General features: G+C 58.9%; 1 protein-coding gene across 3 annotated transcripts; it reads left to right on the forward strand.

Moving 5' to 3' along the window:
- Positions 1-27625, forward strand: B3GNT3 (UDP-GlcNAc:betaGal beta-1,3-N-acetylglucosaminyltransferase 3). 3 transcript variants are annotated; one of them, XM_075123113.1, is made up of 3 exons: positions 613-923; positions 12721-12831; positions 24460-27625. In XM_075123113.1, the coding sequence occupies exon 3, from the start codon at positions 24466-24468 to the stop codon at positions 25621-25623; it is 1158 nt and encodes a 385-aa protein (XP_074979214.1). In that variant the 5' UTR covers positions 613-923; positions 12721-12831; positions 24460-24465; the 3' UTR covers positions 25624-27625. The 3 variants fall into 3 exon arrangements, with proteins under 3 accessions (XP_048686891.2, XP_074979214.1, XP_048686890.2); XM_048830934.2 differs by lacking the exons at positions 613-923; positions 12721-12831 and adding an exon at positions 1-193; XM_048830933.2 differs by lacking the exon at positions 12721-12831 and having other exon boundaries at positions 614-923.
- Positions 27626-27816: the final 191 nt, after the last annotated feature.

Raw genomic sequence — 27816 nt, forward strand, 5'->3', positions numbered from 1 at the left:
CAAAATAGCAAGCAGACCCCACTGCTATAGCCTAAGAGTAGTTGTTTCTGTGTGGCTGTCAAGGATAAAAGTCATACTACTCCTGCCAGCTGGTGGAGAGGCTCCTCTTGGCCCTGCGGTAGCGTTCCCTGCTTTTTGCTCTGGTGCTGCGGGTTTCTGTGCCAGCTGGCTGCGGCCTTCGCCTGTCTGCAAGGTATGTTACAGCCTCGCCGGGGCCAGGTACCTGCTGAGTTCGGAGAGCAGGCTCAAGCCTGTTTTTGCAACCTCTTTGTCCTGATCACCTGGGCTGTTCCTGCCCTTGGCAGCGTCGGCTTGCTCTAAAGCTATGGCATTTGCCTACGTGTTTCCTCGCAAAATGCCAGATTCTTCTAATGTAGAGGTATTACCCCAGCACCTAGAGGCCCCAGAAGGGAGCAGGGTGGGGCCAGGCACTGCACAAATACATGCTGAGTCCCTGCTCCAAAGAGCTTACAATCTAAGGAGGCCAGCCAGACAAAGGGGGGAGGGGAAACTGAGGCATTGCAAGGGGAAGTGGTCACGAAGCAGGAAGAAAGCCCAGCTCGGAGCGCTAGCTCGGGGCCCTGCCTGCTGCCTCACAGGGCAGAACTTCCCGTTTGACCCCACTTTGCTCTGAGGCCCCAGGGTTAGCTCCGAGCAGCCCCCTTGAGCAGGGATCTGCCCGGTGGCACGCACGCCTGAGGCACGCCTTGGTGGCACTTTGCCAGCGGCTTCTGACCCAGCCCCTTCCCGGGGAGCTGGCTGGAGCAGCCGCTGCACAGCTGCCAGCTGAACTCCTCCTGAGTGGGAGGGGGCAAACACCCTGCTTGCCTCGTTAGCCTGCAGTGGCCAGGTCCCAGTCACCTGCTGGAGGCAGCCGGCAGGTGAGAGGGGCTGCTCCACGGCGTTGGAATCCGCACCCCACAGTGAGTAGCTACCCTGTTGTAGGGGGAGATGGGGGGGCTGCGCTTTGCTCTGTGTCTCTGGGGGGGCCTTGCAGAAGCAGAGTGGGCTATGCAGGGGGGCAGAATTGGAGGGACTAGGAGGGTTTCCTTGCTATTGTTCCAGTCAGCTGCCCTCTTCCCTTTCCAGATCAACTCCCTTTTTCCTGGCTTCAAGCTCCAGGCAGTAACAGGCCACTGGGTTTTCCTGCCTGAGCTGGGGAGGTTTCTTCCTTTGTATGCAACAAATGCCGGAGCTCCTGTTTCTCATGACAGGTTTCAGGGTAGCAGCTGTGTTAGTCTGTATTCGCAAAAAGAAAAGGAGGACTTGTGGCACCTTAGAGACTAACCAATTTATTTGAGCATGAGCTTTCGTGAGCTACAGCTCACTTCATCGGACGCATTCAGTGGAAATTCCACTCAATGCATCCGATGAAGTGAGCTGTAGCTCACGAAAGCTTATGCTCAAATAAACTGGTTAGTCTCTAAGGTGCCACAAGTCCTCCTGTTCTTGTTTCTCATGAATGGCTAAAAGGGAGCTGGGATGGGGGAGCGTCTTGGGGCAGAAGGGACCCAGGCTGTGCCAGCCCCAAAGAGGCCCGAGATATAGCCGTGTCCCCTCCAGGCGATCTATGGACTCGGTGGGGGTGGAGGAGATCCTCTCCCTTCTCCTGGGAATGAGCTTGTGTTGGTGGCGGGAGAGACCTGGCCTGGGATGGCACCAGAGATCGTGCCGAGCAGGGCACTGTGCCCGCCGGGAAGGATCCCCAGAGTCTGGCTGCTAAGGGGCCCGAATGGTAGCTTTGAAAATCCCATCTGGATAGTGAGTGCCGCAGTGTTTTCGAAACCTGGCCCCATCTGCCAGGCCTTGTCGGAGAAGATCTGAATGATCAGGCCCTGGCAGCAGGATGCTGCCCTCTTCTCTCCTGTCCCCGCCAGCACTAGCGGCTTCCCCACGCAGCTGCTCCCAGTCCAAGTGAGCTGAGATCAGGCTGCAAGGGAGGCAGGATGGTGCAGTGGTTAGTGCAGTGGGCGGGGGAGCCCTGGATTCAAGTCTGATCTGCTCCAGACTGCCTGGGTGATCTCCGCCACGCTGCGCTGCGGTTCCCCCTCTGTAATGGGCGCTGGGAGGAGAAAGACACCACAGACTGCAAGGCGAGCGGGTACCTTAGAGGCAGGTAGTATATTCTAATATAATGCCTAATTCCCCCTCCCTTCGGTCTACTCATGGCTGCGTCCCTGCGCTGCCTCCTTGCTGAGGGGAACGCGTACCATGATTGGCTGGGAGGGTGGAATAAAACCAGCCAAAGGTACAGAAAGTCTCCTCGGGGCTACAGATTTTCGACCCTTGACAAATGGCTCCACGCTTGCTGTTTTCGATGAAGAGCCATCACAGCCCAGTCCCAGAGGGTTCCTCCTTCCTTCAGCTAGGGGAGAGCTCACAGATGCACAAAGCCAGCAATGGGCCTGAGGAAGAAACTCCCCGACCTCGTCCACACCCCGTATCTACCTGTTCCATGGGGCCAGGTCAGACTCGGTGGAGCTCGACTGAGTGTGGCCGGCTGGGGATCCGTCCCTTGGTTCCCCGGGTCCGAACTCCCCAGCGCTGGCATCTCCCCTCCTGGCCCCGGTGCATGTTTCCTGCGGTGGCATTAGCTCCTTGCTGCAGCCCTGGCCCTGGCCCTGGCCCTGCCTCGGGTGCTTCCTGAACTCCCAGCTGGTTTCTGAGATGATGCCAGCTGCCGTTTCTGTTTCGTCTCTGCTCCCTCGAGGCTCCTCATGCACCTGAAGTGAAGTGTAATCTTCCCTGACCAGGAGGGTGCCGGTCCCATGCCGCTCACGTGTGTCTCTGGGTGATAGCTTCTGCCTCCCCCGGCCCCCGGCCGTTGCTCTTCTATCTTTTTTACTTTGTCTCCCCCGTCCCCAATGTCACACAATTCCCCCCGCGCAGGAGCCCCTTCCCCGGCCTTTCGGGAGGGTGAGGTGTGCTCTGAGCCCTGGGCCGGGAGCTAGCAGCCGACATGGGCTTTGGACAAGTAGCTCAGGCCTGCTCCAGAGCATGGTGCAAGGTGCAGTGTAGACCGGCCCCAGGAGCGGGGCTAGAGCCTTGGACAGTCTGGGAGACAGGAGAGGAGGACGTCCCATTGATCCCAAGGCTGGGTATTAAAGGGTTAAAGAGCTAAGGTGTGACGAAGTGACTCAGCAGGGAGGGGGGAGTGTTGACCTGGGAATGTGCCCTGGGGATGGGAGACCTGAGAGCCTGTCACCTGAGCCAGGAGGGGGAGGGGGAGGTAACACCTCTGCCCGGGAATGTGAACAGAGGCTGCAGCAGGGAACCTGCTGGGTGGGGTTAGTTGGCAGTTTGGGAGGCTGGGGAGAGGAACACAGGGAACCCCAGGGCTGGGGTCTAAGCTCCCTGCTCCCCCAGAAGGACGTGATCGAGGGGTCCTGGTTGTACCCACAAGCTCTGTTGTGGACTGTGTTCCTGTTGTCCAATAAACCTTCTGTTTTACTGGCTGGCTGAGAGTCTCAGTGGATCCCAGGAAGAGGGGTGCAGGGCCTGGACTCCCCCACACTCCGCGACAACTGGTGGCAGCGGTGGGATCTACTGCACCCCGTGAACGGCGCTTCCTGCAGTAAGTGACTGGGGAACAGTAAAACGAAGGGGAATTGACGGGGACCAGGCGTGCTGAAGATTCAGAGAGAGACGGTTTCGGGGGGCGGCTAACCCCTGGGAATGTGTGACCAGAGAGAAAGACTTTTGCAGTAACAGGGTCCCCCGGGGGATTGCAGCGAGCGGTCCCAGGGGCGGAGGAGTCTGCAGCTCGACCCTGGCAAAGAGGTGGTGACCTCAAGAAGGACTGGCACACTAAGGGCTTTTCCTGGAAACCGTGGGAAGCTGCCCGGCCTGCGAGTGGCCAGCAGGGAGATGTACGCTAAACGCCTTAAGAGTGACCTGGTGGAGCTGTGCAGGCAGAGGGGGCTGCGCATCGGGAGGTCCACCAAGGAACAACTGATTGCCCAGTTGGAGGAGAGGGATCGCTTGGATGACCCGATCCCTGTCCCTGAGGGGAGCCGCCCGGCAGACGCAGCGTGGGCCCCGGGGCCTGACCGGGCTGGGAGGGGTCAGACTGCTGCCGAGGACATCCCGAGACCCTTCCTACCTATGCCTGGGGGAGGGGTTGGGGGAAGCCCAGCGAATACCGAGGGCACCCTGACCCCAGCACCCAGCAGGGGATCCTCCCGGCGGAGCTCCCCATCCCTGGAGCGGAGGCGGCTGGAATGGGAGAGGGAGATGAAAATGAGGGAGCTGGAGGATCATGAAAAACAACGTCAACATGAGGAGAAACAACGTCAACATGAGCAGGAGGAGAAGGAGAAACAACGTCAACATGAGCAGGAGGAGAAGGAGAGGGAGCGTCAGGAGAAGGAGAGGGAGCGTCAGGAGAAGGAGAGGGAACGTCAGGAGAAGGAGAAACAAAGACAGCATGAACTGGAGCTGGCCAGGCTGAAGAGCAGTGGGGCCCCGGCTGTGGTGAATGAGGGGGGACCCAAGACTGCAAGGAACTTTGATAAGTGCTTCCTGGCCCAGCGGAAGGAGGGGGAGGACATAGATAGCTTCCTGACGGCCTTTGAGAATGCCTGTGAGCTGCACAGGGTTGACCCTGCAGACAGGCTCCAGTTTCTCACCCCCTTACTGGACCCCAAAGCTGTGGAGGTGTACAGCCGGATGACAGGGCCGGAGGCAGGGGACTATGAACTGTTCAAACAGGCCCTGCTCCGTGAGTTTGGGCTGACCCCCGAGATGTACCGGAGAAGGTTCCGGAGTCAGCGTAAAACGCCTGAGGTCACCTACCTACAACTGGCCAACCGGATGCAGGGATATGCCCGCAAGTGGACAGCTGGGGCCCGAGCTAAAGAGGACCTGCTTGACCTAATTGTACTGGAGCAACTGTATGAACAGTGCCCTTCCGACCTGAGGCTGTGGTTGGTGGACAAAAAGCTCGAGAACCCCCAGCACGCAGGGCAGCTGGCCGACGAGTTTGTGAACAGTCGGTCAGGGGGTAGCCGGGAGGAGTCCCAAAAGAACAGGCCCCCCCCGATGCAGAGAGAGAGTCACCAGGGGGCCTCCCAGCGGGGAAATAGGGGGAACCCCCTCCCAAGGGGAACGCCTGGCGTCGGGCCCCTCCGACCCGCTCGAGGGGACCAACGTGACCTGAGCTGCTATCACTGTGGCCAGAGAGGCCACATACGGTCCCAGTGCCCTGGGCTCAGGGACAAACTGAGCAGACCCAACCTACCCAGGGTTAATTGGGTAGGGACCCAGCTGGACGAGGGGCAGACGACCCAGGAAAGGGGGCCTACCAGTTTACCACCTGCTCAGGAGGGAAGAGTACCCCAGGCCAGCTCCACCAGAGGGCTGGAGGCTCTGGACTCAGGGCGCTCAGTTTACAGGGTGGGCGCGGGGCTGTCCCTCCGGAGAGAGTGCCTTGTTCCCCTGGAGGTGGATGGGAGGAAGGTCAATGGATACTGGGATACGGGCGCGGAGGTGACGCTGGCCCGGCCCGAGGTGGTGGCCCCAGATCGGGTGGTGCCCAACACCTACCTGACCCTGACAGGGGTGGGCGGGACCCCATTTAAGGTGCCCGTGGCAAGGGTACACCTGAAATGGGGGGCCAAGGAGGGCCCCAAGGATGTGGGGGTACACCACCATTTGCCCACTGAAGTTTTGATGGGGGGAGACCTAGAGGACTGGCCAAGCAAGCCCCAGACCGCCCTGGTTGTGACCCGTAGCCAGAGCCGGCGAGGGCCACTGCTCCCTGACCTCGGGGAGGGTACCGCACCGGAGGCGCAGGACCCTACCCTGGTGGGAAGGGAGGGCCGAGGGGCACGGCTCAGAGAGGCTGAGGCCTCAGACCTGGCCACTGAGGGGGAACCGGTCCCCATCCCTTCCCCAGCCGCTGAGTTCCAGGCCGAGTTGAGGAAAGATCCCTCCTTGCGGAAGCTCAGGGACCTGGCCGACCTCGGTGTGGTACGAACCATGAGGAGAGGCTGCCAGGAGAGGTTCCTGTGGGAGAAGGGGTTCCTGTACCGAGAATGAGCTCCCCCAGGGGAAGTGGAGTCCTGTGGGATCAGGAGGCAGCTGGTGGTCCCCCAGAAGTATCGCCGCAAGCTCCTGTACCTGGCCCATGACATCCCCCTCGCAGGGCACCAGGGAATCCGGCGCACCCGGCAGAGGTTGCTACAGAACTTTTACTGGCCCGGGGTCTTTACCACGGTCCGGCAGTATTGCCGATCCTGTGACCCCTGTCAGAGGGTGGGGAAGGCCCGGGACAAGGGGAAAGCGGCTTTGAGACCTTTGCCCATCATAGAGGAGCCTTTCCAGAAGGTGGCCATGGACATCGTGGGGCCTCTCAGCAAGACGACCCGGTCGGGGAAGAAATACATTCTGGTGGTGGTAGATTTTGCCACCCGCTACCCCGAGGCAGTGCCCTTAGCTTCCATTGAAGCAGACACCGTGGCCGATGCGCTCCTGACCATTTTCAGCCGAGTGGGGTTCCCCAAGGAAGTCTTGACAGACCAAGGCTCCAACTTCATGTCGGCCCTGCTCCGGTGCTTGTGGGAGAAATGTGGGGTCCGGCACGACTGGGCCTCAGCTTATCACCCCCAGTCCAACGGGCTGGTGGAGAGGTTTAACGGGACGCTAAAGATGATGCTGAAAACCTTTATGAACCAGCACCCGCAGGATTGGGACAAGTACTTACCTCACCTGCTGTTCGCGTACAGGGAGGTGCCCCAGGAGTCTACCGGATTTTCGCCTTTCGAACTGTTATATGGAAGGAGGGTGAGGGGCCCCCTGGACCTGATGAGAGACGAGTGGGAGGGGAAGGCCACTCCCGATGGAGAGTCAGTGGTGGAGTATGTCCTGATCTTCCGAGAGAGACTGGCTGAACTCATGGGCCTGGCCAGGGAGAATCTGGCCAGAGCCCAGAAGAAGCAGAAGGTCTGGTATGACCGCACGGCAAGGGCCCGTGCCTACGCCACCGGGGATCCGGTGATGGTTCTCATCCCAGTGAGAAAGAACAAACTACAGGCCGCCTGGGAGGGCCCTTTCAAGGTCGTCAAGCAGCTCAATGAGGTAAACTATGTGGTGGAGCTGTCGAACCGGGCGCACCACCGCCGGGTGTACCATGTGAATATGATGAAGCCATATTATGCCAGGGGGAATGTGGTGTTGGCCGTGTGTGGACAGTGGGAAGAGCAGGGAGATGACCCTTTAGTAGATCTATTCCCTGGGACCAGAGCTGGTTCCCCCCTGGAAACAATCCCCCTCTCGGATCAGCTAACCCCTGCCCAGCAAGCTGAGGTCAGGGGGGTGCTGCATCCGTACCGACAGCTGTTTTCCAACCAGCCTGGACGCACTAATCTGACTGTCCACCGGGTGCAGACAGGGTCGCACCCGCCGATAAGATGCTCCCCCTTCCGAGTCACAGGGAAAACTGCTCAGGACCTGGAAAGAGAGGTCCGGGACATGCTGGCTTTGGGGGTGATCCAGCCATCTGCCAGCCCTTGGGCCTCGCCGGTGGTGCTGGTCCCCAAAAAGGACGGGTCGGTCCGGTTCTGCGTGGACTATCGGAAGCTCAGTGCCATCACTGTATCTGATGCCTACCCCATGCCCAGGCCGGACGAGCTCCTAGACAAACTGGGAGGAGCTCGGTACCTTACCACCATGGACCTTACAAAGGGCTACTGGCAAGTGCCGCTGGATGCAGATGCCCGACTGAAATCGGCCTTTATCACCCCTCTGGGGCTCTATGAGTTCCTGACCCTGCCTTTTGGCCTCAAGGGAGCGCCGGCCACCTTCCAGCGCCTGGTGGACCAGCTCCTGAGGGGGATGGAGAGTTTTGCCGTGGCGTATATTGATGACATCTGTGTCTTTAGCCAGACCTGGGAGGACCACGTGTCCCAGGTTAGACAAGTGCTGGACCGACTCCAGGGGGCTGGGCTGACTGTAAAAGCGGAGAAGTGCAAGGTGGGGATGGCGGAAGTGTCTTACCTGGGCCATCGGGTGGGGAGCGGCCGCCTAAAGCCGGAACCAGCCAAGGTGGAGGTGATCAGAGACTGGCCCGCTCCCCACACCAAAAAGCAGGTCCAAGCCTTTATTGGGATGGCAGGATACTACCGAAGATTTGTGCCCCACTTTAGCGCCATAGCCACCCCCATCACTGAGCTATGCAAGAAGGGGAAGCCAGACAAGGTGGTCTGGACCGAGCAGTGCCAGGTGGCTTTCCGGGCGCTGAAGGAGGCTCTGGTCAGTGGCCCAGTTCTGGCGAACCCGGACTTTGACAAGGCCTTTGTGGTGTTCACCGACGCCTCCGACACGGGACTGGGGGCGGTGTTAATGCAGGAGGATGAAAAGGGGGAGAGACACCCCATCGTGTACCTGAGCAAGAAGTTGCTACCCCGGGAGCAACACTACGCGGCCATCGAGAAGGAGTGCCTGGCCATGGTGTGGGCCCTCAAGAAACTAGAGCCCTATCTCTTCGGGCGACACTTCACCGTGTACACCAACCACTCTCCTCTGACCTGGCTGCACCAGATGAAAGGAGCCAACGCCAAGCTCCTGAGATGGAGCCTGCTCCTGCAGGATTACGACATGGACGTGGTCCACGTGAAGGGAAGTGCCAACCTGATAGCGGATGCGCTGTCCCGGAGAGGGGGCCCCGAACTTCCCCAGGTCACTGGTCACAGTGACCCCGCTCAGTTCAGTCTTGAAGGGGGGAGAGATGTGACGAAGTGACTCAGCAGGGAGGGGGGAGTGTTGACCTGGGAATGTGCCCTGGGGATGGGAGACCTGAGAGCCTGTCACCTGAGCCAGGAGGGGGAGGGGGAGGGGGAGGTAACACCTCTGCCCGGGAATGTGAACAGAGGCTGCAGCAGGGAACCTGCTGGGTGGGGTTGGTTGGCAGTTTGGGAGGCTGGGGAGAGGAACACAGGGAACCCCAGGGCTGGGGTCTAAGCTCCCTGCTCCCCCAGAAGGACGTGATCGAGGGGTCCTGGTTGTACCCACAAGCTCTGTTGTGGACTGTGTTCCTGTTGTCCAATAAACCTTCTGTTTTACTGGCTGGCTGAGAGTCTCAGTGGATCCCAGGAAGAGGGGTGCAGGGCCTGGACTCCCCCACACTCCGGAGCTAAGGGCTTTAAGGGACCCAGTGGGGCAGGACCCAGCTGACCTGTCCCAGCCTCTCAGGCGGGGGCAGCCCCCGGGGTGGATCCTGACCTTGTTCTGGGGGCTCAGCCAGGGAAGCAGGAGCGACTTCTAGGCAGACCTACCCTGTTGGACACCCAGGAATTAGCCGCACCAGTGACTGGGATAAGCAGGAGGCTGGCAGACTCCCAGCTGTCCTCGATGCCAGGCCCACATCCTGGGACCTGGGCCTGGCGTTAACAGGCTGGCGCGGCACCAGCCCCAATTCGGTGGCTGCAAAACCACCTGCTGGGATGATGATCTGACAGCCTTTGGCTTCCACGCCAGGGCAGCTCAGCTTGGTGCTGCTGCAGAGCTGGCTGCCCGGGGCCCGGGCTGGGGGCATCGTGGGGCAATTCCTGTCCTTTGTGCTGCCAGGGGGTGCAGGGCAGATTCTCCATGTGCTAGGGAGCTAAGCTGAATAGTTGGGTTCAGGGTGGGGGCTCTCTTAGGTCCAGTGTTGCCTTGCCGGGGGGTGACGACTTCCGTGCCGACCAGGCCTTGGGTTGGAGGGAGGGGGAATTCCCGTGCCCCATGAGGCCCTGGAGTCAGCAGAGGGGTGTCTGCTGAGCCGGCTGCTCCCCGACGCTGGGCGGGGCGGGGTAAGGGCGGGGACAGGAGCCCTCACAGGAAGGTGCTGTCTCCCTTCTGCAGCGTCCAGGTGTAACCAGGCTGTTGGCTGACATTTAAAATGCAGGATTAACTCCCCCACAGCCCCATTCTGCAAAGGGCGGGGCTGTCCCCTGGCTAAGGCCTCCTCGGCGCTTCCTCGGTGCGGTCTGGGTTGGATGCAGGGCTCTGTTTCGCTCCGGAGCGGTGGCGCCGTGACCCACCCAAGAGGTGGCTGCATCGTGTGCCGGGCGAGCCCTCTGCCTGGTGGGGCTCTAGCTGTCAAACGAGCACGTTCCTTGCTCGGCTGGTTCTGGTGATCTAAGTGAACCGGCTGCTTTGCATCTTGCCGCTCCAGTGGGTGCGGAGGCTGCTGAGAGGAGGGAGTGCAGCAGTGCCAAGGCGCTGGGCTGCAAAGCAGCCCAGCCCCTGGGCGAGGGGAGATTTGGGGGATGGGCGTTTCCTTGCTTCCACCCTCTTCAAAGTCTCCCTCGATCTTGCCGCTTCTGCTGCCTGACCCCTCACGCCAGGCTTCTCTGCCTCGCTGCTGGCTTCCATCTGCCCGGGGGTCCCTGAGGCTGAGCCATCCCCGACCAGAGCTTCTGGCATGAGTTGTCCCAGGAATTGGAGGGGAGGGGCTTTGTGGCTCATGCTGGGGACGGGGGCGGGGGGATGCTAGCCATGAGCTGGGACCAGCTAGGCTGGTGCAAACGGGCGCCAGGCCCAGCTGGGGGACCCTCTCCACCAGGAGCAGAGTCTGTGCTGCCAGGTCCGGCGTGGGTTTTGGGGTGGGCAGTGCAGGCCTGCACCCTGGCAAGTCTTCGCCCCTGCAAAGCCCCCTGGGGGCCAATGATGCAGGGATGCAACCTAGGAGCGTTCTCAGGGCTGCTCTGGTTGGCGTGCGCCAGGGCAGGGCGCTCCTTGCAGCCCAGACCGGGGTGGTGCAAGTTGCTTAGGGCCCGATCCTGCACAGGGGCTGAGGTTCTGCCAGGGATGTGCACTCCTGTGGGGGCATGTGGCAGCTGGCAAGGGGCATGTGACGCCTGGCAAGAGGCACTTGGCACTCCTTGGCCTCAGGAAGGTCCCTTGTGAAGTAACAGCCAGGCTCTGCCTGTCACGGGGCCAGCTTGCTGAAGGAAAGTTTAGCTGGAGCTAAGCAAACACCCTGGGAGATGCTTGCTTGGGGCTCGGCTGATTGGACAGGTGCGTGGCGTGCCTCTGGAGAATAAATACACCGAGCAGGGCTCCAGATGCTGCCAGCGAGTCGTGGAGACTCGAGTGGCGCAGGGGGATTTGCCAGGCTGGCATCACCATAGCTACGTGGGGGAGGTGGCCCCTTTCCGCTGCTTGGCGCACCCCCAAAGTGACTGAAGCAGCTGGTGCCGTCTCTCCTGTGTTGAGATGCTGCTCTCGATGGCTGGGTGACTCCGCCCGTCTGAGTTGGCACCCTTGGAGCCGGCACGCGTCGTTACCCCCCTGTGAGGAACGTGGTTTAATATGGTGAGCGGGTCGGGGTGTGGCGAGGTGAAGGTAAGGCCCTAGGGATGCTGCAGCCCAAGGGCTCTCCCGCCGCTCGGCTCCCGTGCCATTGGCCTCTCCCCGTGCCATTGGCCTCTCCCCGTGCCACGGCCCTGCTCCGCACTTTGAGTGACAGTGATAGGGGGAGGGGGCGTCAATGTCCCTCTCCTTCCAGGATTAGCTGTGTGTGTGTGGGGGGGGGGGATCGCAGGAAGCAGTTGGTTTTGGAGTTAATAGTTCTTTGAGATGTATGGGGCAGTCGTCCCCCCGTCCCCCCCCCCCCCCCCCCCGGCCACGAGGAGCAATTGTTTCCGGCTCTCGGCGGATTCAGGCAGCCATCACTGTGTCGGTTACGCTCAGGGCGGCTGCCCCTGCTCTCGGAGTGATTGTCTGGGACCCTCTGCGAGCTTGCTCCACAGGTTGTGTTTGGAGCTTCTATGGGAACCATGTGGGCCAGAAATGTTTTCTGTTTTTGGACGCTGAGAATCTGGTGTCATCCTGTGGCTCCAAGAGTTGGGGCCCTATGCCCAGCTTAGAGCACCCATGAACCCCCACAAAGACTAGTTAATGCAGAGCCAAGGCTGCTGCCCTCTGCGATTTGCACCTCTGCAGACAGAGAGAGTTTAATGGTTAAAATTCAAACACGGGGAAACCAGGAAAGGCCGAGCATGAGTGACGGTGAACACAAAGCCTTAACTCTGCCCGAGAGGAGACCCCGAGGATGAATTACAGGCACTGACTCCAGATAAAGCAGGGCTCCAGATACAGGGGGCTACTGGGGGGAAAATCAACTGAAATATTTTCCCATTGAAAAATCAGCGTGTTTGATGGGAAAAGATTGATTTGTGGCCAGGCTACATCTCCCTAGAGGCACGGGGTGCCTTCCTGGGGCCACTCCTTCCATGGTGATCAGCAAATGTCAATTTTACCAGACCCCCAAACCAGCGAACTGTTTCCGCAGATGATGATGACTGAGGTTAATGGAGCGGCAAAGTGAGAACAGGGTTGCTGGAGAAGGTAGGGTTGGCAGTAAGGCGGCTCCCTTTGGGTATCTTGATATGTGACATTGACAATTTGTGTTTTGATGGCTACGAAGCCGGAACTTTTTGAATCTCAACAGTAGATAATTGTCCGAGCCGCCAGGAGTTTCTCACAAATGTGAAAATTTCAATTGATTTTTTTAAAAAAGCTTAAACATGAACGTCGCTCGTCTCCGTCAGAATGCGAAAGGCCGAACGCTGCCCAACCTAATCCCAGGGGCTGTCGTCCAGCAGAGGGGGCAGGGCTGGGAGGTTTGAGGGACCCAGACCTAGAGTCCCAGAAAGCAGCCAGTGGCAGCCGCAGGGCTGAATGCTGACCCCCAAACGAGACAGCTTCCATGTTTCTGAGTCGTTCTGCTTATTTCAGGATGACGCCAGAGAATCCTCCTTTTCCCTGATCGGTGCAGGGAGTGGCCGTTGCACGGGGGTGACGCGCATGGCAGCGTGACGGGAAAGTGACCTAGTGTTGAACCGTAGGGTAAGGTGATGCCAATGCAAACCACAGAGAGCCTGGGCGGTGGCTCTAACCCACCTGCTAATAGAGGCGGTACGTTGGGAAGCTCTGGACCTTGTACCCCTACGGGCACCTCCAGGGAATGCCTGGACAGGCTGCCAACAATGGCAGTGTAGCGTGGGCAGAGGATCAGACTGCCCACAAACCGCCCCGAGGGGACTTGTTCAGGTGCCTCCCTGCTCTCAGTGCAGTGTGGGGGAAGAAGACTTTAGACCCCAGTGTCACGGAGTGTGGGGGAGTCCGGGCCCTGCACCCCTCTTCCTGGGATTCACTCTCAGCCAGCCAGTAAAACAGAAGGTTTATTGGACAACAGGAACACAGTCCAAAACAGAGCTTGTGGGCACACCCAGGACCCCTCAGTCAAGTCCTTCTGGGGGAGCAGGGAGCTTAGACCCCAGCCCTGGGGTTCCCTGTGTTCCTCTCCCCAGCCTCCAAACTGAAACTAAACCCACCCAGCAGGTTCCCTGCTGCAGCCTCCGTCCACATTCCGGGGCAGAGGTGTTACCTCCCCCTCCCCCTCCCCCTCCTGGCTCAGGTGACAGGCTCTCAGGTCTCCCATCCCCAGGGCACATTCCCAGGTCAACACTCCCCCCTCCCTGCTGCGTCACATCGTCACATCTCTCCCCCCTTCGAGACTGAACTGAGCGGGGTGACCTGGGGAAGTTCGGGGCCCCCTCTCCGGGACAGCGCATCCGCTATCAGGTTGGCACTTCCCTTCACGTGGACCACGTCCATGCCATAATCCTGCAGGAGCAGGCTCCATCTCAGGAGTTTGGCGTTGGCTCCTTTCATCTGGTGCAGCCCGGTCAGGGGAGAGTGGTCGGTGTACACGGTGAAGTGTCGCCAGAAGAGATAGGGCTCTAGTTTCTTGAGGGCCCACGCCATGGCCAGGCACTCCTTCTCGATGGCCGCGTAGTGTTGCTCCCGGGGTAGCAACTTCTTGCTCAGGTACACGATGGGGTGTGTCTCCCCCTTTTCATCCTCCTGCATTAACACCGCCCCCAGTCCCGTGTTGGAGGCGTCGGTGAACACCACAAAGGGCTTGTCAAAGTCTGGGTTTGCCAGAACTGGGCCGCTGACCAGAGCCTCCTTCAGCGCCCAGAAAGCCTCCTGGCACTGCTCGGTCCAGACCACCTTGTCTGGCTTCCCCTTCTTGCATAGCTCAGTGATGGGGGTGGCTATGGCGCTAAAGTGGGGCACAAATCTTCGGTAGTATCCTGCCATCCCAATAAAGGCCTGGACCTGCTTTTTGGTGTGGGGAGCGGGCCAGTCTCTGATCACCTCCACCTTGGCTGGTTCCGGCTTTAGGCGGCCGCTCCCCACCCGATGGCCCAGGTAAGATACTTCAGCCATCCCCACCTTGCACTTCTCCGCTTTTACAGTCAGCCCAGCCCCCTGGAGTCGGTCCAGCACTTGTCTAACCTGGGACACGTGGTCCTCCCAGGTCTGGCTAAAGACACAGATGTCATCAATATACACCACGGCAAAACTCTCCATCCCCCTCAGGAGCTGGTCCACCAGGCGCTGGAAGGTGGCCGGCGCTTCCTTGAGGCCGAAAGGCAGGGTCAGGAACTCATAGAGCCCCAGAGGGGTGATAAAGGCCGATTTCAGCCGGGCATCTGCATCCAGCGGCACTTGCCAGTAGCCCTTTGTAAGGTCCATGGTGGTAAGGTACCGAGCTCCTCCCAGCTTGTCTAGGAGCTCGTCCGGCCTGGGCATGGGGTAGGCATCCGATACAGTGATGGCACTGAGCTTCCGATAGTCCACGCAGAACCGGACCGACCCGTCCTTTTTGGGGACCAGCACCACCGGCGAGGCCCAAGGGCTGGCAGATGGCTGGATCACCCCCAAAGCCAGCATGTCCCAGACCTCTCTTTCCAGGTCCTGAGCAGTTTTCCCTGTGACTCGGAAGGGGGAGTCAGGTTAGTGCGTCCAGGCTGGTTGGAAAACAGCTGTCGGTACGGATGCAGCACCCCCCTGACCTCAGCTTGCTGGGCACGGGTTAGCTGATCCAAGAGGGGAATTGTTTCCAGGGGGGAACCAGCTCTGGTTCCAGGGAATAGATCTACTAAAGGGTCATCTCCCTGCTCCTCCCACTGTCCACACACGGCCAACACCACATTCCCCCTGGCATAATATGGCTTCATCATATTCACATGGTACACCCGGCGGTGGTGCGCCCGGTTCGACAGCTCCACCACGTAGTTTACCTCAGTGAGCTGCTTGACAACCTTGAAAGGGCCCTCCCAGGCAGCCTGTAGTTTGTTCTTTCTCACGGGGATGAGAACCATCACCTGATCCCCGGTGTTGTAGGCACGGGCCCGTGCCGTGCGGTCATACCAGACCTTCTGCTTCCTTTGGGCTCTGGCCAGATTCTCCCTGGCCAGGCCCATGAGTTCAGCCAGTCTTTCTCGGAAGATCAGGACATACTCCACCACTGACTCTCCATCAGGAGTGGCCTTCCCCTCCCACTCCTCTCTCATCAGGTCCAGGGGGCCCCTTACCCTCCTTCCATATAACAGTTCGAAAGGCGAAAATCCGGTAGACTCCTGTGGCACCTCCCTGTACGCAAACAGCAGGTGAGGTAAGTACTTGTCCCAATCCTGCGGGTGCTGGTTCATAAAGGTTTTCAGCATCATCTTTAGCGTCCCGTTAAACCTCTCCACCAGCCCATTGGACTGGGGGTGATAAGCTGAGGCCCAGTTGTGCCGGACCCCACATTTCTCCCACAAGCACCGGAGCAGGGCCGACATGAAGTTGGATCCTTGGTCTGTCAAGACTTCCTTGGGGAACCCCACTTGGCTGAAAATGGTCAGGAGCGCGTCGGCCACGGTGTCTGCTTCAATGGAAGCTAAGGGCAGTGCCTCGGGGTAGCGGGTGGCAAAATCTACCACCACCAGAATGTATTTCTTCCCCGACCGGGTCGTCCTGCTGAGAGGTCCCACGATGTCCATGGCCACCTTCTGGAAAGTCTCCTCTATGATGGGCAAAGCTCTCAAAGCCGCTTTCCCCTTGTCCCGGGCCTTCCCCACCCTCTGACAGGGGTCACAGGATCGGCAATACTGCCGGACCATGGTAAAGACCCCAGGCCAGTAAAAGTTCTGTAGCGACCTCTGCCGGGTGTGCCGGATTCCCTGGTGCCCTGCGAGGGGGATGTCATGGGCCAGGTACAGGAGTTTGCGGCGATACTTCTGGGGGATCACCAGCTGCCTCCTGATCCCACAGGACTCCACTTCCCCTGGGGGAGCTCATTCTCGGTACAGGAACCCCTTCTCCCACAGGAACCTCTCCTGGCAGCCTCTCCTCATGGTCCCTACCACACTGAGGTAAGCCAGGTCCCTGAGCTTCAGCAAGGAGGGATCTTTCCTCAACTCGGCCTGGAACTCAGCGGCTGGGGAAGGGATGGGGACCGGTTCCCTCTCACTGGCCGGGTCTGAGGCCACAGCCTCTCCGAGCCGTGCCCCTCGGCGCTCCCTCCCCACCAGGGTAGGGTCCTGCGCCTCTGGTGTGGTACCCTCCCCAAGGTCAGGGTGCAGTGCCCCTCACCGGCTCTGGCTACGGGTCACAACCAGGGCGGTCTGGGGGTTGCTTGGCCAGTCCTCTAGGTCCCCCCCATCAAAACCTCAGTGGGCAAATGGTGGTGTATCCCCACATCCTTGGGGACCTCCTTGGCCCCCCCATTTCAGGTGTACCCTTGTCACGAGCACCTTGAATGGGGTCCCGCCCACCCCTGTCAGGGTCAGGTAGGTGTTGGGCACCACCCGATCTGGGGCCACCACCTCGGGCCGGGCCAGCGTCACCTCCGCGCCCGTATCCCAGTATCCATTGACCTTCCTCCCATCCACCTCCAGGGGAACAAGGCACTCTCTCCGGAGGGACAGCCCCGCGCCCACCCTGTAAACCGAGCACCCTGAGTCCAGAGCCTCCAGCCCTCTGGTGGAGCTGGCCTGGGGTACTCTTCCCTCCGGGGCAGGTGGTAAACTGGTAGGCCTCCTTTCCTGGGTCGTCTGCCCCTCGTCCAGCTGGGTCCCTACCCAGTTAACCCTGGGTAGGTTGGGTCTGCTCAGTTTGTCCCTGAGCCCGGGGCACTGGGACCGTACGTGGCCTCTCTGGCCACAGTGATAGCAGCTCAGGTCACGTTGGTCCCCTCGAGCAGGTCGGAGGGGCCCGACGCCAGGCGTTCCCCTTGGGAGGGGGTTCTCCCTATTTCCCCGCTGGGAGGCCCCCTGGTGACTCTCTCTCTGCATCGGGGGGGGCCTGTTCTTTTGGGACTCCTCCCGGCTACCCCCTGACCGACTGTTCACAAACTCGTCGGCCAGCTGCCCTGTGTGCTGGGGGTTCTCGAGCTTTTTGTCCACCAACCACAGCCTCAGGTCGGAAGGGCACTGTTCATACAGCTGCTCCAGTACGATTAGGTCAAGCAGGTCCTCTTTAGCTCGGGCCCCAGCTGTCCACTTGCGGGCATACCCCTGCATCCGGTTGACCAGTTGTAGGTAGGTGACCTCAGGCGTTTTACGCTGACTCCGGAACCTTCTCCGGTACATCTCGGGGGTCAGCCCAAACTCACGGAGCAGGGCCTGTTTGAACAGTTCATAGTCCCCTGCCTCCGGCCCTGTCATCCGGCTGTACACCTCCACGGCTTTGGGGTCCAGTAAGGGGGTGAGAAACTGGAGCCTGTCTGCAGGGTCAACCCTGTGCAGCTCACAGGCATTCTCAAAGGCCGTCAGGAAGCTATCTATGTCCTCCCCCTCCTTACGCTGGGCCAGGAAGCACTTATCAAAGTTCCTTGCAGTCTTGGGACCCCCCTCACTCACCACAGCCGGGGCCCCACTGCTCTTCAGCCTGGCCAGCTCCAGTTCATGCTGTCTTTGTTTCTCCTTCTCCTGACGCTCCCTCTCCTTCTCCTCCTGCTCATGTTGACGTTGTTTCTCCTTCTCCTCCTGCTCATGTTGACGTTGTTTCTCCTCATGTTGACGTTGTTTTTCATGATCCTCCAGCTCCCTCATTTTCATCTCCCTCTCCCATTCCAGCCGCCTCCGCTCCAGGGATGGGGAGCTCCGCCGGGAGGATCCTCTGCTGGGTGCTGGGGTCAGGGTGCCCTCGGTATTCGCTGGGCTTCCCCCAACCCCTCCCCCAGACATAGGTAGGAAGGGTCTCGGGATGTCCTCGGCAGCAGTCTGACCCCTCCCAGCCCGGTCAGGCCCCAGGGCCCACGCTGCGTCTGCCGGGCGGCTCCCCTCAGGGACAGGGATCGGGTCATCCAAGCGATCCCTCTCCTCCAACTGGGCAATCAGCTGTTCCTTGGTGGACCTCCCGATGCGCAGCCCCCTCTGCCTGCACAGCTCCACCAGGTCGCTCCACCACTCGCAGGCCGGGCAGCTTCCCACGGTTTCCAGGAAAAGCCCTTAGTGTGCCAGTCCTTCTTGAGGTCACCACCTCTTTGCCAGGGTCGAGCTGCAGACTCCTCCGCCCCTGGGACCGCTTGCTGCAATCCCCCGGGGGACCCTGTTACTGCAAAAGTCTTTCTCTCTGGTCACACATTCCCAGGGGTTAACCGCCCCCCGAAACAGTCTCTCTCTGAATCTTCAGCACGCCTGGTCCCCGTCAATTCCCCTTCGTTTTACTGTTCCCCAGTCACTTACTGCAGGAAGCGCCGTTCACGGGGTGCAGTAGATCCCACCGCTGCCACCAGTTGTCACGGAGTGTGGGGGAGTCCAGGCCCTGCACCCCTCTTCCTGGGATCCACTGAGACTCTCGGCCAGCCAGTAAAACAGAAGGTTTATTGGACAACAGGAACACAGTCCACAACAGAGCTTGTGGGTACAACCAGGACCCCTCAATCACGTCCTTCTGGGGGAGCAGGGAGCTTAGACCCCAGCCCTGGGGTTCCCTGTGTTCCTCTCCCCAGCCTCCTTGCTGCCCACTCAACTCACCCCGCAGGTTCCCTGCTGCAGCCTCTGTTCACATTCCTGGGCAGAGGTGTTACCTCCCCCTCCCCCTCCTGGCTCAGGTGACAGGCTCTCAGGTCTCCCATCCCCAGGGCACATTCCCAGGTCAACACTCCCCCCTCCCTGCTGAGTCACATCGTCACAACATACTCCCAGGGGTTAACCGCCTCCTGAAACTGTCTCTTTCTGAATCTTCAGCACACCTGGTCCCCGTCAATCCCCCTTCTTTTTATTGCTCCCCAGTCACTTACTGCAGGAAGCGCCATTCACGGGGTGCAGTACATCCCACCGCTGCCACCAGTTGTCACGGAGTGCGGGGAAGTCCAGGCCCTGCACCCCTCTTCCTGGGATCCACTGAGACTCTCAGCCAGCCAGTAAAACAGAAGGTTTATTGGACAATAGGAACACAGTCCAAAACAGAGCTTGTGGGTGCACCCAGGACCCCTCAGTCAAGTCCTTCTGGGGGAGCAGGGAGCTTAGACCCCAGCCCTGGGGTTCCCTGCGTTCCTCTCCCCAGCCTCCAAACTGAAACTAAACCCACCCAGCAGGTTCCCTGCTGCAGCCTCTGTCCACATTCCCAGGCAGAGGTGTTACCTCCCCCTCCCCCTCCTGGCTCAGGTGACAGGCTCTCAGGTCTCCCCTCCCCAGGGCACATTCCCAGGTCAACACTCCCCCCTCCCTGCTGGTCACATCGTAACACCCAGTGAAACCCTTTGTCCCACTAGGAGGGGATTGGAGGAAAAGTGACATCTGGGCAGGAGCCGCCTCAAGGAACCTGCCCCTTGGCCAGGTGGGGACTGGGAACCAGGTGCCTTATCAGCATCTGGGAGGCCGAGGAGATAAAGGCCTGGGCATGCAAGGAACAAGGCCTTGGAACGAATAAGGGCAGCCATTGTCCTTCAGCGCCGTGTGCAGGTGCACTGCATCCGGGGACCTGACCATGCTGCCCCTGGGGGGCTGCCCCTAGGCCTGCAGCCCTGCCGGTGGCCAGAGCTCAGGGGAAGAGGGGACAAGACCTAGCTGCCAGGAAGCCACTGGGGCTGCCAACGCTTGGGAGAAGCAGCTCCCGCGGGCAGGCAGAGCCCCGGTAGCTGGGACTGAGCTGCAGTCTGCATGCAGGGGAGCAGTTGGGCCAGGAGACCACCATGGTGTAGCCATGAAAATGAGAGAGGAAAAACACCCTGGGAGGGGGGGGGAGAGATTTTCCTTTTGTGTGTTTGAAAAAATGTTTTAATTTGGAGATTTTCTTTTAGTGTTTTAAAGAAAACAGCAACCCAGGAAAATACAAAATCTTGTTTTTTGAAAACTGACTTTATATTTCCACATTTTTGTTGGGGGGAAGAGAAGAGGAATGCAAGAATGTTGAGGGATGTGGGGAGGAGAACCCCCAAATATTTTCACCATTTCCCTAAACGGTTTGGAACTTCTGGGTCGAGCCAGGGAAAGCTTTTTCAATGAACAATAAATGCACCAAAAATGCATTTTATTTTTTTTTCCAGGGCACTAAAACTCTTTGCGAATTTGGGTCGAATTCAGTGAATAGTTTCAGCTAAAAAAAATTCCATCGTTTTCTCAAGAAGTCAAAACTCTTTCATCCATTCTGAAATGAAACCTCTCAGGGTTTTGTTTGGCGATGGTGTGTCATTTAGACAGGTAGCGAATTGAAATAAAAAAAGGGGAAAAAACATTCCCCCCCCCCGAATTATTTTGTAACAAAATGTTTCATTTGACTTAAAACAAACATACATTTGTGAGGAAAAAATTGGACAAATTCCAGGTTCAAACGGAAACAATTTTTTCTTTTTTTCTTTTCAAGTTTGTCCTCCTCTCCCCCCTCCCCCCCCCTCCCCGAACTGACGTCAGTTCACTTCGTTCCGCTTCTGGGTTCTGTTTCTGGTGCTGGGAGGAAGTGTGATATCTGGGGCGGGGGGGCCAGCGGTCAGGACTCCTGGGTTCTGTTCTTGGCTCTGCTACCGACTGTAACCTTTGTGCAAATCCTTTCCCAGGGCTGTAGCATGGGGCTCAGCGGCTACTTCCTGGTGGGTAGCATTGAGAGGGTTAATTTGTTAAGTCTGTACCATGCATTTAGATCCACTGGTGGCAAATACATTAGCAATGCAGCTTACTGCAGATCTGATTTCTGGTTTTCTTTAGATGCTCTGCCAATGTCCACAATCTGCTATTCAGGGCTCCTTTGCTGGGTTTCAGCAAGCTCTGCTAACATGGACTAATCCTTGCAAACTCCCAGGGAGTCGGGGGTTACCAAGCTAGCTGAGCCCCAAAGCGGGTGGGTTTATTATTTTTTTGCTGACGGTGAAGTGGGATTAGAACGCCAGGCTCCCAGCCTGCTGCTTGCCCCATTAGACAACGCTGTCTCTGGTGTTTCTGTGAGGGGGCATGTGCATGCCAGAGCTCTATCTGGGGCTAGCTAGGGACTGCTCTTTAAATGAGTGCATGCTGTCACCCTGATAGGGGGCCAGAGGCAGAAGCTGCAGTCCAAGGAGATCAGGCAGACCAAGGAAGGATGATTACCCCGTTTTACCCGTGGGGAACTAAGACGCAGGCTTTGTCATCGCTGACCCCAAAGTTCACGGCGAGGGAGCAAGCAGGGGTAGTTCTGTCCCTGGGAAATGCTGCTAGAGACAGGGTTCTTGTGGTGCAAGCAGCTTAAGAGCGTGAGGCTGGCTCCCTTCATCGTCCCCCACCTCGCAGTGATGCCAAAAACCCTGTCTGCACTGTGGTTTTGCAGCGATGTGGCTGAGTGAGTCAATTTATCCCTTGGTTAAAAAATGCACCTTTCTGTAGTGACGGCAAAGCCCCAGAGCGCTGCAGCGACCTACCCAGTGAATGAAACCCCAAGCTCCTGGCTCCTCGTTCAGCCTCTTAATTGTAGGGCTGCCTTCTTTGTCAGTAGGCTTTGGGGGGGGGGGCAGATGAGGGTGGCCTGAGGCTAGCGTGCGAGTGTCTGTGTGTGACCATAGGGCATGGAGCCGGGGTGGGGCACCCGGCCCATGGCCTGACCACTGTTAAGTGTGTCCATGAGATAGGGTAGCCACCCAGCTGGTTTTGGACTGGCCCGGCTGGTTTTTGTACTCTCTTGCCAGCTTCGTTTGCTGGTGAGTTGTTGGGTTTTTTTGCCATGTGCCCATGCAGCTGCGAGCACAGAGATTGGGCGAGTAGCCACTGCACACATTACAGCCGGGGGCGTGCACCCAGGTCCCGCTCTGCCAGCACAGTGGGCCGGGTCCTCGCCTGCCAAATGCCAAAACCGGAGCAGCTCCTCTCAGTTCCGGGGCCAGCCGGGAAGTGGGCGGACCTGTCACCCGAGGGGTAAGGTGAGGAAGGGGCAGGGAGGGACAGCAGAATGAGTCCCGCAAGGACTGAGACTCCAGGAAGGGGGTGGGTGCAGGGGCTTCTGGACCATGGGGGATAAGGCTGCTGGTGCGAGAGGTGGGGCACCTGACAGGAGAAGAAGAGGGTCAGATGAGGTGGGGATGGGGCAAATCTATGCCCCACTTTAAATGGTGCTCTGCAGCACCCCCCCACCCTTCTCCATTGTGAGACAATTAGGGCGTGGTGAGCATGGCTGCTGTGATTGCGTGTCTGACGGTGGGAGAAGAAGGAAGCTGATTCAGCAAGGAAAAGGTCTACATGCACAACACGCTGTGTGTGTGTGTGTGTGTGTGTGTGGAGTAGGGAGTGTTTGGGGAGGAGACTACAAGGTGCGAAACCACACACAAGAAAGGCGGCCGATGGTGCTATTTTAAAATCTCCTTTCAATGCAATGCGAGCTGGGCTCTGGCCCAGGCTGATGAGGGACATGCCAGGAGCTGCGTTGCCCAAAGCACCCTCCCAAGAGGCATTGGCTGTGGTTGGCATTTGCTGCAGCAAACCTTGAACAAAATCGAGATGAGCTTGGACTGTTGCTGATCAAGTTTTTTTTGTTTTAAATCCCTGGAGAGCTCTCCCCTGAATGTCTTGGTCATCCCTTAAAGCGGCACCGGGCCTCTGTTGGATGCAGGAGAAATGAGATTCTCTGATCCCGCTTCCTCCTCCTCCCTGTTTTCAGTCAGAAACGGGCAGGCAGAGCCAGTTTTGCTCTGTGTAGACTCACGAATCCTCCTATGCTGGCGAGGGTTGGTGACTGCGACAGGTGGCGTCCCCGTGGGAGAAGCAGCAGCATCATCACCGGTCTTCTCAGCCGCAGGGATGGGAGAAGGGATGAATTGCTGGCTTTCGCAGGCTCTGGAGCTGGTGTCCCAAAGCGACTGGAGCCCCAGATAGGCCTCCTCTGGACCCGAGCTATGTGAAGCTGAGCCTGCCTCAACCCACCAGGTAGCTCATTGATAAAGCTGCTGTCCTTGGGGGGCACCTTGCTTCTCCAGGGCTCCCCCCAGTTGCAGTGGGGGAGACGCAAGGGGGCCTGATCCGAAGCGCCAGTACGAGTCTCTCCATTGAGCTCGTTGGCCTTCCTGGCTGATCCTGAGGGTCTGTTGGGTGCTGAGGGGCAAGCTGCTGCCACGGCCCCATCCGGTCTAGGAAGCAAAGGATCCTGGGGCTCTAGAGTGCAAGGTTCTCATGCCAATGCCGAGCAGTAACCGGGCTGGGGGGGACATCTTGCATCCCCCTGTGATCTCCAGTCCCTGACGAGTGTGTGTCTGTGCTTACAGTATGAATGGAGGGCGGAGTCTAAAGTGTGTGTGTGTACGTGTACACACTGCTTCCTTCTATTGGGTGGAACTGGAACTTCTAGACTGTGTGTCATAGGGCCTATACTGCTTCATGGCGCTTCTCCCTTGGTTTAGGTGGGAGGAGGTGCTGACTTCTGCCCCTAGCGTTGCTGTGATGTTCTGCATGGCGCCCTGGTGGGCAGCACAGCATCAGTCATGACATCCAGGGTGTGCAGGACGTTTTTCCCCAGGTGTGTTGGGAATCTGATTTCCAAATCCCTGCAGCAATGGAGCGATGTCTAATTCCCGGCACGTATTGTGAGAGAGTCTCCTAAACTGATTGGTGGGGGCAGTGGGAACGGAGAAATGCCCCGAACTGATGCAGTCACCTTTTTCTCAACCTGCCCATCCACCCCTCGAATAAGCTGTGGAGAAGTACCAGTCAGGGGCTGTTGCTGAGAAGTGGGTGGGGATGCCAGGCTGGCTGCCTACCGGCAGGAGTCCAGCATGTCTTTAGCAGCCAGGCTTTCCGTCAGCGACGAAGGTCGCTTGGCACCTCTGAAAATCCGGGTGCTTCAGATCAGATGCCTAAAAATGGCTTTTGGAGTTGAGCTTTGGGGCCAGGCTCTAACTAAGGGGCAGGTGCGTTACCTAGGGAGGTGGTAGAATCTCCTTCCTTAGAGGTTTTTAAGGTCAGGCTTGACAAAGCCCTGGCTGGGATGATTTAACTGGGAATTGGTCCTGCTTCGAGCAGGGGGTTGGACTAGATGACCTTCTGGGGTCCCTTCCAACCCTTATATTCTATGATTCTATGAATGGACAGAAGAGCCCACGGGATGCAAGCCAGCTGGCTTGGGCAGCAGGAGCTGCAGAGGAGGAGGTGCTTGCACCCCCAGCAGAGCAGGGATGGAGGTGCATGGTTGGAGGTGCAGCTGTGTGTGGGTTCTCAGCTCTCGCCTCTCTCTCTCTTGCAGGGGAAGATGCTGTCCCGCCGGGGCTGCAAGCTTGAGGTCCTCGTCCTGACTGTGGTGGGGATCCTCTGCCTCCTCTTCCTTCTCGACACCAACAAGGACGAGCGGGTGATGATGGCTGCCACGAGAGTCAGCAGTACCAGCCCCTCCGCCCCCATGCCCGGCATCCCCACAATCCCATGTCACGTCTCCGAGTGCAAGGAGAACGCCTCGGTGGCCAACATCTCCGGCTTCGCCAGCCTGCCCGGCCACATCCGGGACTTCCTTCGCTACAAGCACTGCAAGGAGTTCCCCCAACTGCTGGATGCCCCTGACAAGTGCGGGGGGGCTGAGGGCTCCCAGGGGGTCTTCCTCCTCCTAGCCATCAAGTCCTCCCCTGGGAACTATGAGCGGCGGGAGATCATCCGCAAGACCTGGGGAGCAGAGAGGACGTACCAAGGGGTCCGCATCCGCAGGGTCTTCCTCTCTGGGGAGGCGGGGGACACGCGGGAGGCTTGGAAGCTGAACCGGCTGCTGTGGCTGGAGGCGGAGGAGCACGGGGACGTCCTGCAGTGGGCGTTCCGCGACAGCTTCTTCAACCTGACCCTCAAGCAGGTGCTGTTCCATGGCTGGCTGGAGGCCCGCTGCCCCGGCGCCCGCTTCCTCTTCAATGGGGACGACGACGTCTTCGCCAACACGGACAACCTGGTGCATTACCTGCTGGACATGCGGGACGCCAACGACGGCGACAAGCACCTCTACGTGGGGCAGCTCATCGTCGACGTGGGGCCCATCCGCGAGAAGTGGAGCAAGTACTACGTGCCTGAGCAGATCACCACCCTCAAGTCCTACCCGCCCTACTGCGGGGGCGGCGGGTTGCTCATGTCCGGCTTCACGGCCCGCACCATCTACAAGGAGTCGCTGGGCATCGAGCTCTTCCCCATAGACGACGTCTACCTGGGCATGTGCCTGCAGAAAGCCGGGCTGGCCCCAGCCTCCCACATGGGCATCCGGACCGTGGGCGTCAGGGTGCCCTCTGCCAAGCTGGAGTCTTTTGATCCCTGCTACTACAAGGAGCTGCTGCTGGTGCACCGCTTCGTGCCCTACGAGATGCTGGTGATGTGGCGGGCCATTCACGAGCCGGACCTGCCCTGCGGGAAGAAGCTGCAGGTCTATCAGGGCGTCTGAGCGGATCCTGGAAACCGAGGGGAGGGGGCAACCGGGAGGGATGTAATGCGAGGTTGAAGGTGCTAGGGCATCAGCGGGTGATCCGCCTGTCTAGTTCTTTGCTGCTGTGCCCCGAATGCTCCAGACCCGTCACCTCTTGCTCTTGATGCCTATTCCAGGAAGTCCCGGCTCCAGGGGACGGGACTTCCAGGAATGCGCCTCAGCAGGACTTACGGCTGACACTGTTGGCTGGTATGCATGGGGTGCACAGAGATGCTGAACAGCTCACTGGCTTCTGGGTCCTGTCCCAACTGGTTTGGCCCGTTGGCCGTTCCTGGGATGTCAGGGGCTTTTCCCCTCCCTTCCCCATGGCTGCAATAGGCATTTCGAGCTGATGCAGGGATCCCTTTGCAGCGATGCCCTTGGGGCAGCTACCTCCAAGAAAGCAAGTGCCAGAAGGCCGCCAGACCGGGGTCTCTGTGGCGTGGAGGGGAGAATTTCTGCCTCCTTGACTAATGGGCATGTTGCCACCTGGGTGCCCAAATCTTGGGGCAGGATGTCACTGGCTTGGCCGATGTCCGGATCTCGGCCCAGACGCTATGTCTCTGGGGCCAAAGGTCCAAACGCTGCAGGAAATGGGTAGGGTCTCTGGTGTGATGAGCTTGGCTTGGGTCCCAGCCCCAGCCCCTGTTTTACTGGGGGCGCTAAGAGCAGGAGATAGGCATCATATGCATTCCCCGCCCCAGAGCTCTGGGGCCAGATCTGCCCCGGCGTAACTAGCTGTGGTCCCGTAATGTCAATGGAGTCGTGCCTAGCTCTGGGGCTATGATGCAGCAGAGAGTACTAGGGGGATGAGTCTCGTGTTCTCAGCTGGGCCCACAGGGGATCTCTGGCCTCCGCTCTGGCCAGTCCCTTGCTGCTAACGGTCTGGTTGTTGGATATATTGACTGGCAGGGCTGGTGCTTCCAGCCGCTCAAAACAGCTGAGGGAAGCAGTGCCTGCGAGTCCGTTTGCCCTATGAACTAGGCTGGCAAGGGGTGAAGGAGGAGATGAACCAGATCGAAGGATTGTGGCGTTGGCCCTCGGGGTAGCTCTGGGGAAGCTGTAGAAAAGCTCAGGAGGGCATGTGGGGCTGCCTCTCCTCTCTCCCAGCACCTGTCTGTGCAGATGTTCCAGTGAGAACTTGTTGCAGGACAAATATTGGCCTGGCCTGGGGGCTTGGCCCTGCCAGTGAGACGGTGTCCCCGCCCTGAGACACGCCAGGAGACCGGCCGTGCCCAGCGGGCTTCAGGCTACACCATCTCGCCCCGAGTCAGCGCGGGAGACTCCGGGTATAAAACTGCATCTCTGCTGGCAGGGGAGGGAGCAAACGGGGGCCTCTCTGGCTCAGCTGTGTCCTGACTGTACTAATAGCCCCCCGATACCGCCCCCTCACTCCTCCCAGGGGCACAGTCCTGCATGGCACCAAGGGGTGATTTTCCAAAGAGCTGCTCTGTCCCTGAAGATCAGGCCTGAGGCACATTCCCGAGCCCCTTGCAGAACACGCCTGATACTTACTAACTGCCCTGGGCCCTTTGAATTCAGGCCTGTGGCTTGGCACGGCCAGACAGGCATGGGGCCGCGGCAGAAGCCTAACATACGACCTTGCCCCGCTCTGCCCAAGCGGAGGGCAAACCTGAGATCTGAATTGCTGTTAAACTCGACCCACCGGCAATATCTGTTGCTCAATCAAGACAGGTACAAGTGTGCACCACCGAGCCCTGAGGTCTCTCAAACTGCCAGCTGTTCCCCGAGCTCAGGACAAAGGGCTGCTGAAGCTTTATCAGCTCATTGTTCTTGAGGAGATAACAAGCCCAAAGTTTCCTAGGACTCTGGCCTTGGAAAGTGATGAAGTGATGAAAGCCGATGAAGTGAGCTGTAGCTCATGAAAGCTCATGCTCAAATAAATTGGTTGGTCTCTAAGGTGCCACAAGTCCTCCTTTTCTTTTTGCGAATACAGACTAACACGGCTGTTACTCTGAAACCTGGCCTTGGTTTGTTTGTTTTATGTTTAAAACTAGCTCTTCAGCTATTCCTCTCCCCAGCTCCCCCTTGCTTTACAACGCACCCTCTCTTCTGAACCTAGGACATCTGTGGTTCAGTTTCTTGTGTAGCCTTGCGCTGGAGTCGGGAACTGCACAGGTTAAATCTGCTGCTGAGATAAAACATCCATCC

Source organism: Caretta caretta, chromosome 25 (assembly GCF_965140235.1).
Source record: "Caretta caretta isolate rCarCar2 chromosome 25, rCarCar1.hap1, whole genome shotgun sequence".
NCBI classification, from domain to species: Eukaryota; Metazoa; Chordata; order Testudines; family Cheloniidae; genus Caretta; species Caretta caretta.